This window comes from Oryctolagus cuniculus, chromosome 1, assembly GCF_964237555.1.
Source record: "Oryctolagus cuniculus chromosome 1, mOryCun1.1, whole genome shotgun sequence".
Taxonomy (NCBI): Eukaryota; Metazoa; Chordata; class Mammalia; order Lagomorpha; family Leporidae; genus Oryctolagus; species Oryctolagus cuniculus.
This window is the reverse complement of record NC_091432.1, coordinates 233,132,680-233,148,311: the sequence shown is the minus strand read 5'-3', so window position 1 is coordinate 233,148,311 and position 15,632 is coordinate 233,132,680. Positions and strand designations below refer to the sequence as shown.

General features: G+C 63.5%; 1 protein-coding gene across 1 annotated transcript in view; it reads right to left on the bottom strand.

The window, feature by feature from the left end:
- Nucleotides 1–10,040: 10,040 nt before the first annotated feature.
- Nucleotides 10,041–15,632, bottom strand: part of HMCN2 (hemicentin 2) — a 141,462-nt gene continuing 135,870 nt past the window's right edge. Inside the window, exons 91-96 of the mRNA XM_070058093.1 lie at nt 15,056–15,118; nt 13,471–13,599; nt 12,531–12,851; nt 11,949–12,068; nt 11,321–11,447; nt 10,041–10,701 (exon numbers count right to left, since the gene is read on the bottom strand). Coding sequence (XP_069914194.1) covers nt 10,356–10,701; nt 11,321–11,447; nt 11,949–12,068; nt 12,531–12,851; nt 13,471–13,599; nt 15,056–15,118 — 1,106 coding nt within the window. The 3' untranslated portion in view covers nt 10,041–10,355. The remainder of the gene's footprint in view (nt 10,702–11,320; nt 11,448–11,948; nt 12,069–12,530; nt 12,852–13,470; nt 13,600–15,055; nt 15,119–15,632) is intronic.

The window sequence follows — 15,632 nt, the reverse complement described above, 5'->3', positions numbered from 1 at the left end:
CCCACCCCCGTCTCCAGGCCCCTCCAGCCGGCCAGCGCCTGTCATATCTCCCCGCTCATGGCTCCCCTACCCCAGTTACCCTCCAACCCTTGTGCCCCCAGCAGCCAGAGAGGGCTTAAAAACTCAAACTGGAACAGGCCACACCCCTCTGCAAACTGCGGGGGCCTGGCATTGGGCACAGCAGGTAGAGCTGGCTCCCCTGCAGGCTCCAGTTTGAGCCCTGGCTGCTCCACTTCCAGTCCAGCTCCTAGAAAGATCAGCAGAAGATGGCCCAAGTGCTTGGGTCCCTGCCACCCATGTGGGAGACCCGGATGAACTCCTGGCTGTGGCCTGGTCCTGCCCCAGCTGTTGCAGCCATTTAAGGAGTGAACCAGTGGATGGAAGATCTGTCTCTCTGCCTCTCCCTCTCTCTCTGTAACTCTGCCTTTCAAATAAACCAATAAACCCTTTAAGACAATCAATTCATGAACATGGTATATCTCTCCATATATATTTGTCTTCCTAAATCCCCTAGCATTAGAAAGAAACACATAAAACATTTGATGAGCAGTAGGAAAGGAGCTAAAACAGCCAGCGACGTGGTGAGAGAATCCTCTGTTGTGTGAATTCAGGGCTTGGTGTCAAGCAGTGGTGTACCTCCGAGGTTGGGCTGCAGCCCAAACCCCGAGTCTCAGCAGGCTGCTCCTTCGTTTGGAGTATCTTTAGAACATATGGACTAGGGGCTGGCACTGTGGTGCAGCTGATAAAGCCACCGCCTGCAGTGCCGGAATCCCGCATGGGTGCCAGTTCGAGTCCTGGCTGCTCCTCTTCTGATCCAGCTCTCTGCTATGGCCTGGGAAAGGAGTGGAGGATGGTCCAAGTGCTTGGGCCCCTGCACCTGCATGGGAGACCCGGAGGAAGCTCCTGGCTCCTGGCTTTGGATCGGCTCAGCTCTGGCCATTGCGGTCATTTGAGGAATGAACCAGCAGATGGGAGACCTCTCTCTCTCTCTCTCTCCCTCTCTTTCTCTCTGCCTCTACCTATGCCTCTGCCTCTCTGTAACTCTGCCTTTCAAATAAATAAATCTTTAAAAAATATGTATGGACTAGAGGAGCCAGCGTTTCCAGGCGAGGGTTCCAGGTGGACCAGGGAGGGAGACACGAGGTGACCGTCATGGGACAGGTCCACAGTCAATGGCATCGTGTGGCGGAGGCCACCACCCCGCGCTGGAAGAAATGGAGTTTCTCAGGGTCACAGGTGAGGCCACCCCAGGGCCCCGTGTTTTCCTGGACACCGCGGTCCGAGCCTTCCATCCAGAGAGAGGAAGCCCTGGGCAGCTGGGCGTCTTCGCCAGGTGGGAGGGAGGCCCTGGGTTTCCGTGGAGGGGACAAAGGTCCCGCACGGGCTCAGACGTCTGAACAGCGTTTGCAGCTCTCAGCCTACAGGTGCGGCTCTCCCTCCTCAAACCCTTCCTAAGTGAGGAATGGTGCCTCGTTTTCCAGGGGATGGAGTCTGTACAGTTGTGTTTTGCATACTGGGCTTGCACTTGCAACCTTGTAAAACTCGCTAACAGTATCCGATTTCTGTGGCTCCGGAGGATTTTCTCTGTAGACACCGAAGCTGTCTGTGGCTGCGGCTGCTCCCCCTCCCCCTTTACCTCCTTAGTGCCTTTGTAAAAATGTTTTTTCCTGCCTAACTGCGACCACACAGCCCCCAGTGCGATGCTGCCGTGAACTGCGAGCGCGGCTCTCCTTGCCTTGTTCCACGTCCTGGCATAACGCTAACACACTCAGATTTCCACCGTTGAGTGCGATGTTGACTTTACGTTTCCAGTTTTTTTTTAAGGTGGTGATGACTCTGTTGGGAGTTTATCATGAGTCGGCGCTGAGTTCTGTCAAATGCCTCTTCTGCGTCGACTAGAATGAATACACGGTTTTTCTTCTTCAGCCTTGAAGCTGCTGGGTCGAATTGGTTGTAGGGTTTACAATGTTTAAGAAACGGGGAGGCGGCGAGGGGGGGGGACTTTTGGTTACAGGAAACAGAAGTGACTCAATCACAATCTTCAGACCTCATGTGGAGCTGATTTTTCAAAGCAGGATTTATTTATTTATAAGGCAGAGTAATGGGGTGGGGGGGGAAACGGGGGGGCGGGGAGGGTCCTGCCATCCGCTGTTCACGCCCCGGACACCCCTTGGAAGAAGTCAGAACGCGGCTTCTGTGTGAGGAGCCCGGGGAAGAACAGGACCCCTGTGGGGAGCAAAGTCTGGGAATCGCCCCCGGGGAGCAGCCCAGCACTCCCAGTCACAGTCCTGCTAATGGACAGGTGGCCCCAGCCTCCCCCCAAGAAAGCTCACTCCCCAGATGGCCGCAATGGTCGGAGCTGCGCAGATCCGAAGCCAGGAGCCAGGAGTCTCTTCCAGGTCTCCCACACAGGTGCAGGGGCCTAAGGACATGGGCCATCCTCTACTGCCTTCCCAGGCCACAGCAGAGAGCTGGATCGGAAGTGGAGCAGCCGGGACTCAAACTGGTGCCCATATGGGATGCCGGCACTGCAGGCGGCGGCTTTACCTGCTATACCACAGCACCAGCCCCCAGACTTGATTTTTTTTTTTAAGTATAAAAAAGAAATAGTCATCTCTGAGTCACTGGAAATTTGAACTCTGACAGGATAATGGATGATAAAAAGAAATTCGTCTTTTAAAAAACTGTAATAATAATGATATTATAGTTATGATTTTTTAAATAAGATATAAGTTGGGGCTGGCATCCCATGTGTGCACCAGTTCAAATCCCGGCTGCTCCAATTCCCACCCAGCTCCCTGCTAATGCTTATGGGAAAGCAGTGGAAGATGGCCCAAGTGCCTGGGCCCCTGACCCATGCAGGAGACCTGGATGAAGCTCCTGGCTCCTGGCTTCAGCCTGGCTCAGCTCTGGCCATTGCAGACATCTGGGGAGTGAACCAGCAGATGGAGACCTCTCTTTCTCTTTTTCTCTTTCTCTGCCTTTCAAATAAATGAAATAAAATGTGGGGTTCGGAAATACACACTGGAGGATTGGTAAGGATGTTATAAAATCATTTGACACAGGACCAAAGCTGGAGGCCTGTGCCTCCCTCCGCCCTCCGCCCTCCACCCTCCGCCCTCCGCCCTCCGCCCTCCGTCACTGCGCTGAGCGTCCGTGCTTGGAGCCAGGACTGCAGAGGGAGCGAAGCGTCTCTGCTCCCTGCTCTCGCCCCAGGGAACCCGCCCCTGGTCAGCCGCTCTCCCCCTGCCCGCCCCCACCGCAGGGGCCTGCAGTGTCCAGCAGCGGAGGGGCGCTCTCTCCCCCTCCCCCACAGCCATTGTCCTTAGCTCGGCAGGAGCCCCGGAACCTGCTGCCCCTGCACCGGCCACGCCCTCTGATCCTTGCTTGCTTTGCAGCCGGCTCAGGGCTGGGGCTTTGACCACTAGATCACTTCACAGTGGGGGGGATGAGTGCTCCCGGGGTGGGAGGGGGCTCCCCGGCTATGGGGGAGTGGGCAGGGGCTGGCACGTGAGCAGGGAGGAGGCCCCCACCTTGCACCTGCTGGACACAGAGGAGCTTGGCTATGTCGGGACTCCAGGGACCTCACCCTGCGACCATGTCCTGGTTAGATTGGCCGCCGGCCTCAGAAAGAGCGAATGACCTCCAGGCTGCGTCCCAAGTTTCCAGGCCCCGCCCGGGGGAACACGGAGTCCAGTAGTCGGGTTCTTGCAAAAGCTGCCTCCCGGAGTTTAATGAGTGACCCGCAGGGCTGTTTTGCACTGCTGGTGCTGCAGCCTGCTCACACAGCTCCTGGGGGCAGGGCCGCTGGACAGGGCGTTGGCCAATGACGCCGGCAGCCTGGGAAGCAGAAGTGGAAAACACCTCTCCTCCCTTGGCGACCATGTTCGCGGCTGGCACTGGGGTGGGGGGCGAGGCCGCGGGCTTACTGTTGACCGTGGGCTCCTTGCTTCCAAAGCGCCCGTTCTGCCCCGGCCTGGCCTCCTTCCTCGGCTCGGGGTCAGAAGGGCCGGGGCGAGTCCTCGTCCCCTCCGGGCTGTGTGAGCTCAGCTAAGCGGCTGGCCTGCTCTGAGCCCCCGTCCGTGGGAGGCGACCACGCGGATGGAGCGGACAGAGCCTCAGCCATTCCAGCTCCTTGCCGGAACATAGATAAAATTGGAATTCACCCTTTATCCCTACATTCCTTGAAGTCTGGAATTTACCCCTTATCCCTATGTCCCAACTCAGCCTTGTGCCCGGTGTGGTTCCGCCACCCCCACCCCCTGCATTCTTTTCCAAACCGGCCTGGAGAAACTCACCTCTGCGTGCTGCTCCCCCCACCCCCCAGCCCACCCCCGGCCGCCCGGAGGACTGGGCCCCGGCCACGCACTCGGTCTGTGCGCAGCTGGCACTGGGTCACCCCCCACTCTGAATTTATTTATTTTCTTTGAATAAATTCGGTTTGGCTGTGAGTTCGCATCCCGTCTCCCCTCGCCCTTTCCCTTCCACAGGACACTGACACAGGACTTCACACACGATGGCTTGGAGACACAGATCAGGCCTCGGGTCCCAGCCAGGAGCAGGGCTCCCCTTCAGCCCCGTGGCCCCTGGGGCTGCACAGAGCAGCCTCCCGGGTGGACCCTGGCCCTGGAATTCCACTGTGAGTGCATCCGGGGGTCGCAAACCGAGACCCAAATGTGTTCCGCGTCCGGGTAAGAACGGCCGTTGCATCTGAGAATCGCTAGGAAAAGGACACAACTGCACAACTCGAGAACCCAGATGAACTTGAAATGCAAGTGTCTGCAAATAAAGTTTTATTGGAAGCCAGCCATGCCCATCCATGTAGGGTGTGGCCGCAGGGACGGCAGGTCCAGCCCAGAGAGGAACACTGCCTTGCTGGCCCTTTGCAGAACGCCCGCCGACCTCTGGCCTGGTGGAAGCCGGCTTTGAAGGGGAGACTCCTGGGGAGGAAGGGTCTGCGGGGGTGCCAGGCAGGAGGCAGTGGCCCCTCTAACCATTAACCAGTGTCCATCATGTGAGGGGCTGGGTCTCTCCCCTCCCCCAGCCTCCCTTGCCAAACAGACAGCACCAGGGCCTGTTCCGGCCTCCTGGGGCTGTGTTGGTTCTGGCTGAGTTTCCCGTCCCATTGTTCTTCGCCCCAGGGGAGTAGCTCAGAGGGCAGAGAGGGGGTCCTGGATGGGAGACACCTGTGCACTGAGCAAGGGGGATGGGAGGAGCCCCGCTCTCCAAAGCCACGCGCCAAGCAGACAGCCAGCCGCTCTGTGTCAGGCAGCGTCCTGGGGAGGGCCTGTGGACAGCCTGCTCCGGAAGGGGCCGGGGGCAGGAGGTGTGTAGAGGGGGGTGGGGGGCTCTGCCAAGCACCTTCCACCGGCTTTGCTCCTGCGCCTCGGACCCCAGGCCGGCTTACGGGAGACACCAGGACACACGGGGGCTTGCAAAAGTTCACCGAGACACCTAGACCAGCACTGTGCACGGATTACAAAACGTTTGCCACCAAGACGAACTTTTCACCCATGGATATAAGGGTCTGTGTCAGGGGCTACTTGGGTCTTCCCGTGGCCTCTTCACTCGACGGGCAATCCTTGGGGGAGCCCAAGAACCCTCCTCCCTTCCTTTCTTCTCCCCGCTCCTAGCTCAGCACCAGCCTGTGCCCCGCCCCCTCCCCGCCTCCTGGGGGTGCCCTCTGCCTCAGGGCCTTGGCACCTGCTGCTCCCTCTGCCAGCAGCTTCTTTCTCCCTCACCTCCTCCAGGCCTCTGCTCCATGAGGTCCACCGTCCCCCAGAGCCCACCCCTACCCCCCCTTCCATTTTCTTTCCTGGCTCCGTGATTGACAGGTGCCCACTTGTTTCTCACTTCCGTGCTGCTTCCGTGGCCACCAGAACGTGGGTCCCTGAGCCGCGTGTTTCGTGGTCGCCGTTGGGCACAGAAGTGGGACTCAATGGAAGTTTGGAAAATGAGGAAATGAATGTAATTAGCTCATTACAAATAATTCATTAATAAGGATCGAGAGAAGGCTGCACGGCCTCAGTTACCTGTGGAATCTGAGTCAAAAGAAAAAAGCTGAGAACGGGGACAGAGAGCGAAGCGCCGGCTCCCGCGGGCGGTGGCGGGGCGGACAGGCTGGGCTTGGTGGAGACGGAGCTGCGGGGTTCGGGGCGGATGAGCCCGGGGCTCTGACGTCCAACAAGGGGAGTTAGGAGTCTCCTACTGGGGATTCCTGCAAGAAAACATTTTTCTGAAACACCGATTTGTTTTGAAACAGTTACAGAGAGAGGGAGAGGGAGAGGGAGAGGGAGAGGGAGAGGGAGAGGGAGAGGGAGAGGGAGAGGGAGACAGAGGCAGAGAGAATCTTCCTTCGGCTGGCTCACTCCCCAGATGTCTGTAATGGCCAGGGCTGGGCCAGGCTGAAGCCAGGAGCCAGGAACTCCATCCAGGTCTCCCCCGTGGGTGGGTGGGGGGGGCCTGAGCACTCGGGCCATCTTCTGCTGCTTCCCCAGGACATTAGTAGAGAGCTGGATCGGAAGTGGAGCAGCCGGGACTGAACCCGGTGCTCAGATGTGGGACGCCGGCGCAGCAAGTGGCTGACCCACCACCATTTTCTATAAGGAACTTGAACAGCCTGCAGGGGTCCCAGCCCCAGCCCCCTGGGGGTCCTGGGGTGAACCTTGGATCAGAACTCACTTGTTGTCTACAGGATTATCCCCGGGACTGAAATACGAGGGGTTTTTGGGACAAGGACGTCGAGAAGCCAGGGTCTCAGGAGCGTGGCCCTTTGCCCGCTCATCCACCCCCCGCCCCAGCCTGCTCTCCCCTCGGAGGACGGCCCCTCCCTCATCCCATCCCCTCTGGGCTCCTAGCCCAGCAGGTGCCACTCGTCCTACCCACCCCAGAACCCTCCGGAGCCCCCATCTGGCCGCCCCACCTGGCGCCCCTGCCTCCAAGCCTTTCTCCTCCAAGGGTGACTTTCCCAAGCCCTCATTTGTTTTATTTATTTGACAGGCAGAGTTAGACAGTGAGAGAGAGAGGCAGAGAGAAAGGTCTTCCTTCCATTGGTTCACCCCCGCAAATCCGCTATGGCCGGCGCTGCGCCAATCCGAAGCCAGGAGCCAGGTGCTTCTCCTGGTCTCCCATGGGGTGCAGGGCCCAAGCACTTGGGCCATCCTCCACTCCCCTCCCGGGCCACAGCAGAGAGCTGGCCTGGAAGAGGAGCAGCCGGGACTAGAACCCGGCACCCATATGGGATGCCGGCGCCACAGGTGGAGGATTAACCAAGTGAGCCATGGCGCCAGCCCCAAGCCCTCGTTTTAATTGGCTTTTAGATAAAAGCGCTCATGTCAATTTACACTGCTAAATGCGACTGAATTAACATCTGAAGCCAGGAGCCAGGAGCTTCTTCTGGGTCTCCCATGTGGGTGCAGGGGCCCAAGGACTTGGGCCATCCTCCACTGCTTTCCCAGGCTGTAGCAGAGAGCTGGATCAGAAGTGGAGCAGCCGGGTCTTGAACCGGTGCCCATATGGGATGTCAGCACTTCAGGCCAGGGCATTAACCCGCTGTGCCACAGCGCCGGCCCCAGTGGGCACCGTCTGATCTTGTAGGATGAACACTGCCAGGACATCCCCATGGCCGCAGATTTCTAGCTCAGGCCACCAAAGATTCGGGGCGGGATGGAGCTGACATCCTGCAGGCCTGTGGTTCCTTCAGAGAGACCGGGAGGAGGAGGAGTGAGCCGGGCAGCAGGAGCCAGGTAAGGACGGGCGGCTCTACTCAGCGATCTGCCACCAAGGAGACCCACCAAGGCCGGCCCACCCCAAACAGCACTGGTCTCTGACGTGGGAAGCCAGGGCTTCGGCCCCACAGCAGCCAGGCTCAGGAGAGTCCTGTGGCTCTGCCAAGACCTGGGCCGCTGCAAACGGAACTGCCCCAGGATCGAAGGACCCCCCAGGCCAGAGCTGCAGCCCCCGCTGGCCCTCCCTAGGCTGCCCAGCCTCCAAAGGACCCATTGCCACTGGGGGTTCAGCCTGGGCTCAGTAACATTGCGGGCAGAGCCATAGATTCCTTTTAGAGATGTCGCCTGTCCGATAGCGACCTCCTGTTCAGGCCAGCCCTCCTCCCAGGCCAGCCAGGTAACGGGAGCCCACAGGGTCTTCCACAAGGAGGCTCACCCCTCACTTACGACGTCTCTTCCAGTGCCTGGTGCAGAGGCACAGGTCTGGCCCTCACGCACACCAGGGCCCTATCAAGCCCCTCCTGTCAGTTTCTCTTTGCCTCCCAACGGGAAAACTCCCTCCGGGTTTGGACAGCGCCTTTCTTAGCGCCTCTCACATGCCTCCGCCCTCCGTTTTGGACCCTTGTAGTCAGCCTGCTTGTTAGATCTTTCTCCTCCAGACCCGAAGCAGCGAAATTCTAGATGGCCGTGCACAGCAAACCTCGAGCGGAGACTGCTTCTGTGAGCCGGCACTGCGGCCCCAGGAGAGGCCACCCCCTGCTGGAGCCCTGTCTTGACCTCCGGCCCCTACTTCGTCCCTACTCAGCTTGAAGAAGCCAGAGCAGTGCTCGCCCTGATTCCCGACAGCAGCCAGGGTTCCCGTGGGCAGGGGGAGGCGGCGAGGGAGCCCTGGGCTAGCAGCTCATGGGGCTGACTCCGCCCCACAGCTTCCTGCCAGCATAACACGCACTAAGGAACGGGGGCGTCCCCGTGCAGCCAGGCGGGCGCCTGCCTTCCCACCAACTGCACAGGGTCCTGGGCTCCGTGGTCGGCCTCATTCCGGCCATCTGTTCCACCATGGAAACGTCTCTCCTTTCTCCTCATAATCATAGCGCCCCTATTCCTACCATGTATAGTCAACACACTTCTTTTCTAAAAAAAAAAATAAATAAATAATGTATTTATTTATTTGAGAGGCAGAGTTACAGAGAGAGGGAGAGACAGAGCGAGAGAGGTCTTCCATCCGCTGGTTCACTCCCCAGATGGCTGCAATGGTTGGAGCTGCACCGATCCGAAGCCAGGAGCCAGGAGCTTCCTCCAGGTCTCCCACGCGGGTGCAGGGGCCCAAGGACTTGGGCCACCTTCCACTGCTTTCCCAGGCCACAGCAGAGAGCTGGACCGGAAGTGGAGCAGCTGGGACTTGAACCGGTGCCCATGGGGGATGCCTTAACCTACTTTGCCACAGCACGGGCTCTAATGAACACATTTCTGATGTTCTTAAAGGAACAATGACGGCTATCTCCCAAGCCATCACACAGGAACAACACAAGACGCTCTTCTTCAATGAACCCGACAGAGTACAGCTACCTGGGCCCCTGTCAACACCCGGTCTCAGCAGAAGTAGCCAGAAAGAGACCGGCGCCCAGCGCTTATCTGCATCTGAGCGTACCGATGGGGCTAGGGCGCAAGCCTCGGCCATTCGCGCTCCACGCCGGAAGGGAGATAAAATCGGAATTCACCTCTCACCCCTGCATCCTTTAAGTCCCTGCAAAGAGGCCGCCCAGTTCCACCCCGTGGGGCTCCCCTCCCCACACCACCCCTGCATTCTTTTCCAGGCCCAAAAGCCAGCTCCGAACCTAGATGGAGGAACTCACCCCTGTCTCTCGGCCCGCACCTCCCCTCCTGACCCCCGGCCCACCTGAGATATACAGAGGCCCGGCCTGCTGGGGTCTGGGCCCTCCGGCACGTGCTGGGTCTGTGTGCTCGCTGCCAGCTGGTCACCCACCTCTGCAATTTTATTTCCCCCGAATAAACCTGTTTTGGCTGTGAGTTCGAATCCTGTCTCCTCTCTGTTCTGTGCCCATTTCCTTACAACCATGGGCCCTGCTGTCGGCGACCCAGGCTTAATTCCCACCGACTCTCCGCACGGCCCAGGGGAGCCCCGACCGCAGTACCGAGGTTTTAGGGGTGAGGAAGTCGGGCCGGGAGAGCCAGAGGCCACTCAGCTGCAGGATTCTGGCCCGGTGCTCCCGGATCACAGCCCGAGGGTGGTGGTCCCCCTCCCAGCCCCAACCTCTCCTTATGCAGCAAAATAACTGGACAGAGACACCAAGGTGGTTAAAAACAACTGCTTCCATATTCTCTCTCTCTCTCACACAGCCCAGGTGTGACCGGGTGACCGCTTCCGCCACCCCCACCCCAACCTCCCGGTGCCCGGTGTCCTTGTCCCGCCTCCTGGGGCTTGGGGCGGCCTCGCTGTCCTGGGCTCAAGGCCGCGCGCAGGGTCGTGTTTGCGGAAGGTGTCGCTGACGCACCGGGCGGGAGGAGAGGACGGCCTGTCCGACACGGCAGGTGGCATGGGCAGGGCTCCCTCCGCCCACCCCACCCCCCACCCCGGCCGCGGGGGTCACTGGCCCCAGAGCTGCAGGCTCAGTAGGGGTAGGGCGACACGGCAATGAGCAGGATGAAGACGCTTTGGTGGCGCGGTGCCGTGGCGCGCACGGTGAGCCGGTAAAGGCCGGCGTGGGTGAGCGCGCGGCGGGTGTAGACGGCGCCGTGGCCGGCGCGGAGCGAGCGCAGCGCGAAGGGGCTGTGCGGGTCAGGCTCGAGCACGCTGAGCTCCGTGCGGTTGGCGGGGACGCCGGCCTCGGAGAAGGCGGCGAGGCGCGCCACGTCGTGGTGGGCGCGCACGCCCAGGGGCAGCGGCAGCAGCCGGTACTGCAGTGTGGAGGCGCCGCCCGCGCTGCAGTCCCGCGAGCAGCGCCGGAAGCAAGTCCTGCGGACCGGACCGGCTCCGGGTCAGCGCCCGCGCGCTGGGCCGCGGGAACCGACCCACCCCAGCCCTGGGGCTGTCTACAGGCGCCTCCGATAGCCCATTTTAGAGCTCAACAAACTGAGGTTGAAGCAGCCCGGGACGTGCTGCTTCCCGTCGGAACAGGTTCCCGCCAGCGGCCTTTCCCGTGCCCGCGCCCGGGCGGCTCAGCCGGGCTTGCAGTGCGTGGGTCGGGGCTCAAAGGCCGGGGCCGGGGCACGCACTGCCGCCCCCAGCCCAGGTTCCGGGGTTCTCGAAGGTGCAGGGCAAGGCACGCGCCCCAGGGAGCGTTCCCAACCACACGGGCTCCTCACCCCAGGCCCCGGTGTCTGCCCCGAGCAGTGTGGGTGCGATGCTTGCGCGCCTGGGTCCCGGGGTTGTGGGGGGCCGCTGTGCCCATGCGTTCCTGCCGCCCCAGTGCTGCGTGCACGCCAGCCCGCACCCCGCACCAGGGAGCCTGCACCTGTGTGGCCCTGCCTGGGGCTTCTGAGAGGGTGGCCTCTGGGCCTCGGAGGCCTCCCTGGAGGTAGGGCTGCAGCCCCCAGCCCTCGCCCGGGAGGGGGGGGGGGGCGGCGGCTCTCACCCGGGGCTGGAGCCCTGGCGGTAGGCGGGGGGACAGGGTGTGTCCACACACTGGTAGCTGCCGCGGGTGTTGAAGCACAGCTGGCCAGGCCCACACTCGATGCCCTCCTGCTCGCACTCGTTGATGTCTGGGGGGGAGGGGGCGGTGAGTGGGGACCAAGGCCTTGGAGGGCCCGGCTGCGGCAGCCTGGCACCTGCCTGTCTCCCCCCAGGGCCCAGCTCTTCCCAGGCCATGGCGGGGGCACCTCGGCGACTTCCTGGGCCTGGTGCCAGGCTGGCGGCCTGGGAAAGGGGGCAGCCGGGCAGCAACTTCACCCCTGACTCAGAGGCCCCCACGCGTGGGCAGAGCGCCCGATCCTGCCTCCCTCAGTGGGTGCCCCCGCGTCTCAGGACACTCACGAACCCTGTGACAGCGAGTGGGGGTGCAGACAGGCAGGGCAGGCCCGATTCCCCTGCCCGGCCCACGTCAGCCAGGTGGGCCCAGCCTGGGGGCTGGAGGTGGACGTGGCCTGGCCCTGCAGGGCTGAGCTCTGAGCCTGCCTGCAGACGCTCCCCTGCTCCCAGCCCGGCTGGGGCGGTCTGGGGAAGGGGCGTCCCCGGCCCCCCCGCCCGCCCTGGCCCCGGCTCACCCTGGCAGTTCTTCCCGCTGGGGAGGAGGCGGTAGCCGGCGGGGCATAGGCACTGGTAGCTGCCCTCAGTGTTGCGGCAGGCGTGCTGGCACAGGCTCCGCACCCGGCACTCGTCCAGGTCTGGCCCGGGCATGGGGAGGGGGCAGATTTGCTGAGTCACAGGCGTCCAGGTGGCTGTGGGGCCAGCCAGGAAAGGGCCCCCCGGGGCGGCCCACCGCTCCCCCTCCCCGGAACCCCTGATTCGGGGGTGGGTGAACCCCATGCCCCTCCCAGGCTCAGCCAGGCAGGGGTACAGCAGGCGCGACTCCCACTACAGAGCCCTCTGCCCAGGTGGGAGAGCTCCCCTTGGCCCCCTGTGCAGCCCAGCCCAGCCCAGCCTCTGCAGGTCCAGGGGCTGTGCCGGACCCCCACCCTCTCCACACTCGCATGGCTGCCTGGGGCACAGTGCTTCTCAAATGGGTCCTGGGAACACTTGCCCACAGATGCCTCCCTCTGGGCAGGGTCCCCACTGCCCCCTGGGAGCCCCTGGCCCGGGCAAGGCTCGGAGACGCCCGCAGTGGCGTGTCCCCACAGGACGGTTACCTGTGCACACGCCGCTCTGCCTGATGAAGCCAGGGGGACACCAGGCCCGGCCCACACTGCTCAGGGACCCAGGCCCCCGCCGGAGGGAAACCCAGGCATGATAGGAGCCACTGGGGACGGGGGCCCGGGGCCGCGGCCAGGACGCAAAGGGGCCCCGGTGGCTAACGGTGGTCACATTGGGTCCGCTCTGCTCCAGGGGGGCGCAGGTCTTGCCGTCGCGGAGGAGGGCCTGGCCTGGGGGACACAGGCAGCGGAAGCCGCCCTGGAGGTTGTAGCACTGGTAGGCGCAGGGCCCGGGCCGCTGCAGGCACTCGTTGATATCTGCAGAGGGGAGGTCAGGCCGGGCGTGGGGAGTGGCCAGGGCTCCCGCACGCTGCGGTGCCCCCACCTGGCTCCCCAGGGCCCAGCACCCTTGCACTGCCTGGGCCTGCCCCGTAAGCCGCCCTGCACCACTGTGCCTCCTCTCCACCCCGCGGTCTCTGGATCAAGGGGGCCTGACCGCCCCGGCTCTCAGCATCGTCCCAGGCTCCTGTCCCCCGACCCTGGCCCAGCTGCACAGCCCGTTCTCGGGTCCATTCTACCCCTGAGCGTCTCTGAGACCCGTGCCCTCGTCTCTCTATCGCCCACTCCCCCGGGGGATGTCGGGAGTGACACCAGCACAGCAGTGATCCGGCCCCGGGGAGTGTGCCGGCTGCTAGCCTGGTCATCCTCAGAGCGCTGCAACACCCTAGCCCAGAGCCCAGAGCCCAGAGCCCAGAGCCCGGGCTACTGTCCAGGGCCCCGGAGGGGTGGGGGTCCCTGTACCTAGGCAGGGCGGGGCGGGGCCCCGGGAGGGGTGGGGGTCCCTGTACCTAGGCAGGGCGGGGCCCCGGGAGGGGTGGGGGTCCCTGTACCTAGGTAGGGCAGGGTGGGGCCCCGGGAGGGGTGGGGGTCCCTGTACCTAGGCAGGGCAGGGCGGGGCCCTGGGACCGGTAGCCCCTGGGGCAGCTGCAGTGGTGGCCGCCCAGGGTGTTCTCACAGATCTGGTTGTAGTGACACTCGTCCAGCTGCTCCAGGCACTCGTCCACATCTGGGGAGGTGGGGGCATGGTCAGGGCGGGGCTGAGCCTGGAGCCCCTCCCCCAAGGATGTACATCCGGGCCTGGGCCAGTCTCTTGTCCGGCAGCAGTGCTTAGACCACCCCTGCCGGGCCGGAGGCAAAGAACGATCCAAGTTGGAGGGGGTGAGGGGGCTCCAGGGTCGGGGTCCCAGCCGCGCTCTGCCGAGCTCCATCCCGGGCAAGGAGCTCTTCCTCTCTCAGCCTCAGTTTCCTCATCTGCCAGGAGGGTTGGGGCGGGGGTGGGTGTTGTGGGGCGCTGCGCCGAGACTCCGAGGCTGCCCAGGGTGGGCCGTGACCCACGAGGCGGGGGCAGCAGAGGCAGCTGCTGTCTGGCTTCCCGACCCAGCAGACGCCCGAGGCCCAGGCAGGAACGTCGGACACCCGTCCCTGGGCTGGCCGGGATCCAGGCCCCGGGAGCCGCGGCCTGGCCGTCGTCCCTGGCCTCCTGTGCTCCTTCTGCCAAGAGAGTTCCCCAGCACCCAGCATCCTGGGGACGCACAGCCCTGTCAGCTGAACCCTGGAGGGTGCGCCCCGTGCCCGCCCCATCACCTTCACAGCCGGCCCCCCTAGCAGCCGCCCGGAAGCCAGGCCCGCAGGCAGGCAGGCAGCGGTAGGAGCCGGGCGGGTTCTGGCGGTGCTGTCCCTCTCGGACAGGTGGGCATCCCACGCACACTCATCCACCTCTGGGGGTCAGGTGGCTGAGGGAACACCCCCCCACCCCGGCCCAGCAGCCGCTGGCATGAAGGCCCCCAGCCCTGCTAGCTCTGTCCATCATCCTGCTCCCATGCACTGGACGCAGAGCCCACCCAGCCTGCAGCTTGGGAGACGCGGATGCCACTGGCACCTGGCTCAAGGCCCTGAGGGGGCTTGGTGGCACCTGGCCCCAACATGGCGGAGGGTGCTGGCTGAGGTCGGCGCCCGACTGTCTCCGGGTGCGATTTGTCACCCAGCAGCTTCGCTGAGGGGACGGGCAGAGCACGCGGGGCCAGCGGTGGCCGCTCACTTGCCGACCCCAAGGGGCTGGACAGGAGGCCTGGGCGGTAGGAAAGCTTCCTTGGGCACGCTCAGTCGGGGTGGAGCCTTGAGCGCAGGTGACACGTGTGTGTCACAACCTCTCCTGTCTGTACCCTCACGTCAGGAAGGGACCCTGGGGACAGGGTGTTAGAACCCTCAGGAACAGGCTGTCCCCAGGTGCGGTGCCCCAGCCAGTGTTCTGGGCCCAGGGCTCTCCCGCAGGGACCACTCACCTCGCCAGTTCCTGTGATCCCAGGCCAGGGCAAAGCCGGCTGGGCAGGACAGAGAAGCGGCCTGGTGCAGTGTGGCAGGCGTGGGGGCAGGGGCTGGGGCAGGGCCCTCGAGGTGGGAAGGGATCTGGGGGCGTGGCTTCCAGGCCCTCTCCCACCCTCGGGGCTCAGGGAACGGCTCACCCACACAGAACGCTCCTTGGGGGTCCAGCTCAAAGCCCTCAGGGCAGCCGGCATCCTTGTCCTCTGCAAGGCAAAGAGGCCCCCCCCTGAGGAGCTGCAGGAGCCCCCCCAGGCACCCCGGCCCAGGCTCCCAGCTCCCTCCTGCTGGCTGGGGGCTCAGCCCCTGTCCTGAGCCAGGCCGTGCCAGGGAGGCAGCAAGCTGGTGCCTCGCCCGGGCCTGTTGGAGGTGAGGGCTGTGCGGCGTGCCCAGCCGTGCAAGTGCGCCCTGGGGGCCCCTGGGAGGGCTGGGCGGAGGCAGGGGCCAGGAGAGAGCACTCAGGGAGCAGGCAGAGAGCCGGAGGCCGGCGCGGCCGTGCCTGCAGGTGGAGGGTGTGCAGCAGGCCGGGTGGGAGCCCGTGACCAGAGCTGGCACACAGGAAGCAGACCAGACGGCCCGAGCAAGCCTAAGGGCCAAGGGGTCGCTGGGTGCTTGCTCCACGCCCCGCCCCTTGCGCAGATGGGAACGCTGAGGCTCAGGGAAGGCGGGGCGCTGCCCGCTGGGGTCCGCAGCTGAGGGGGGCGGCGGAGTCTGCACCAG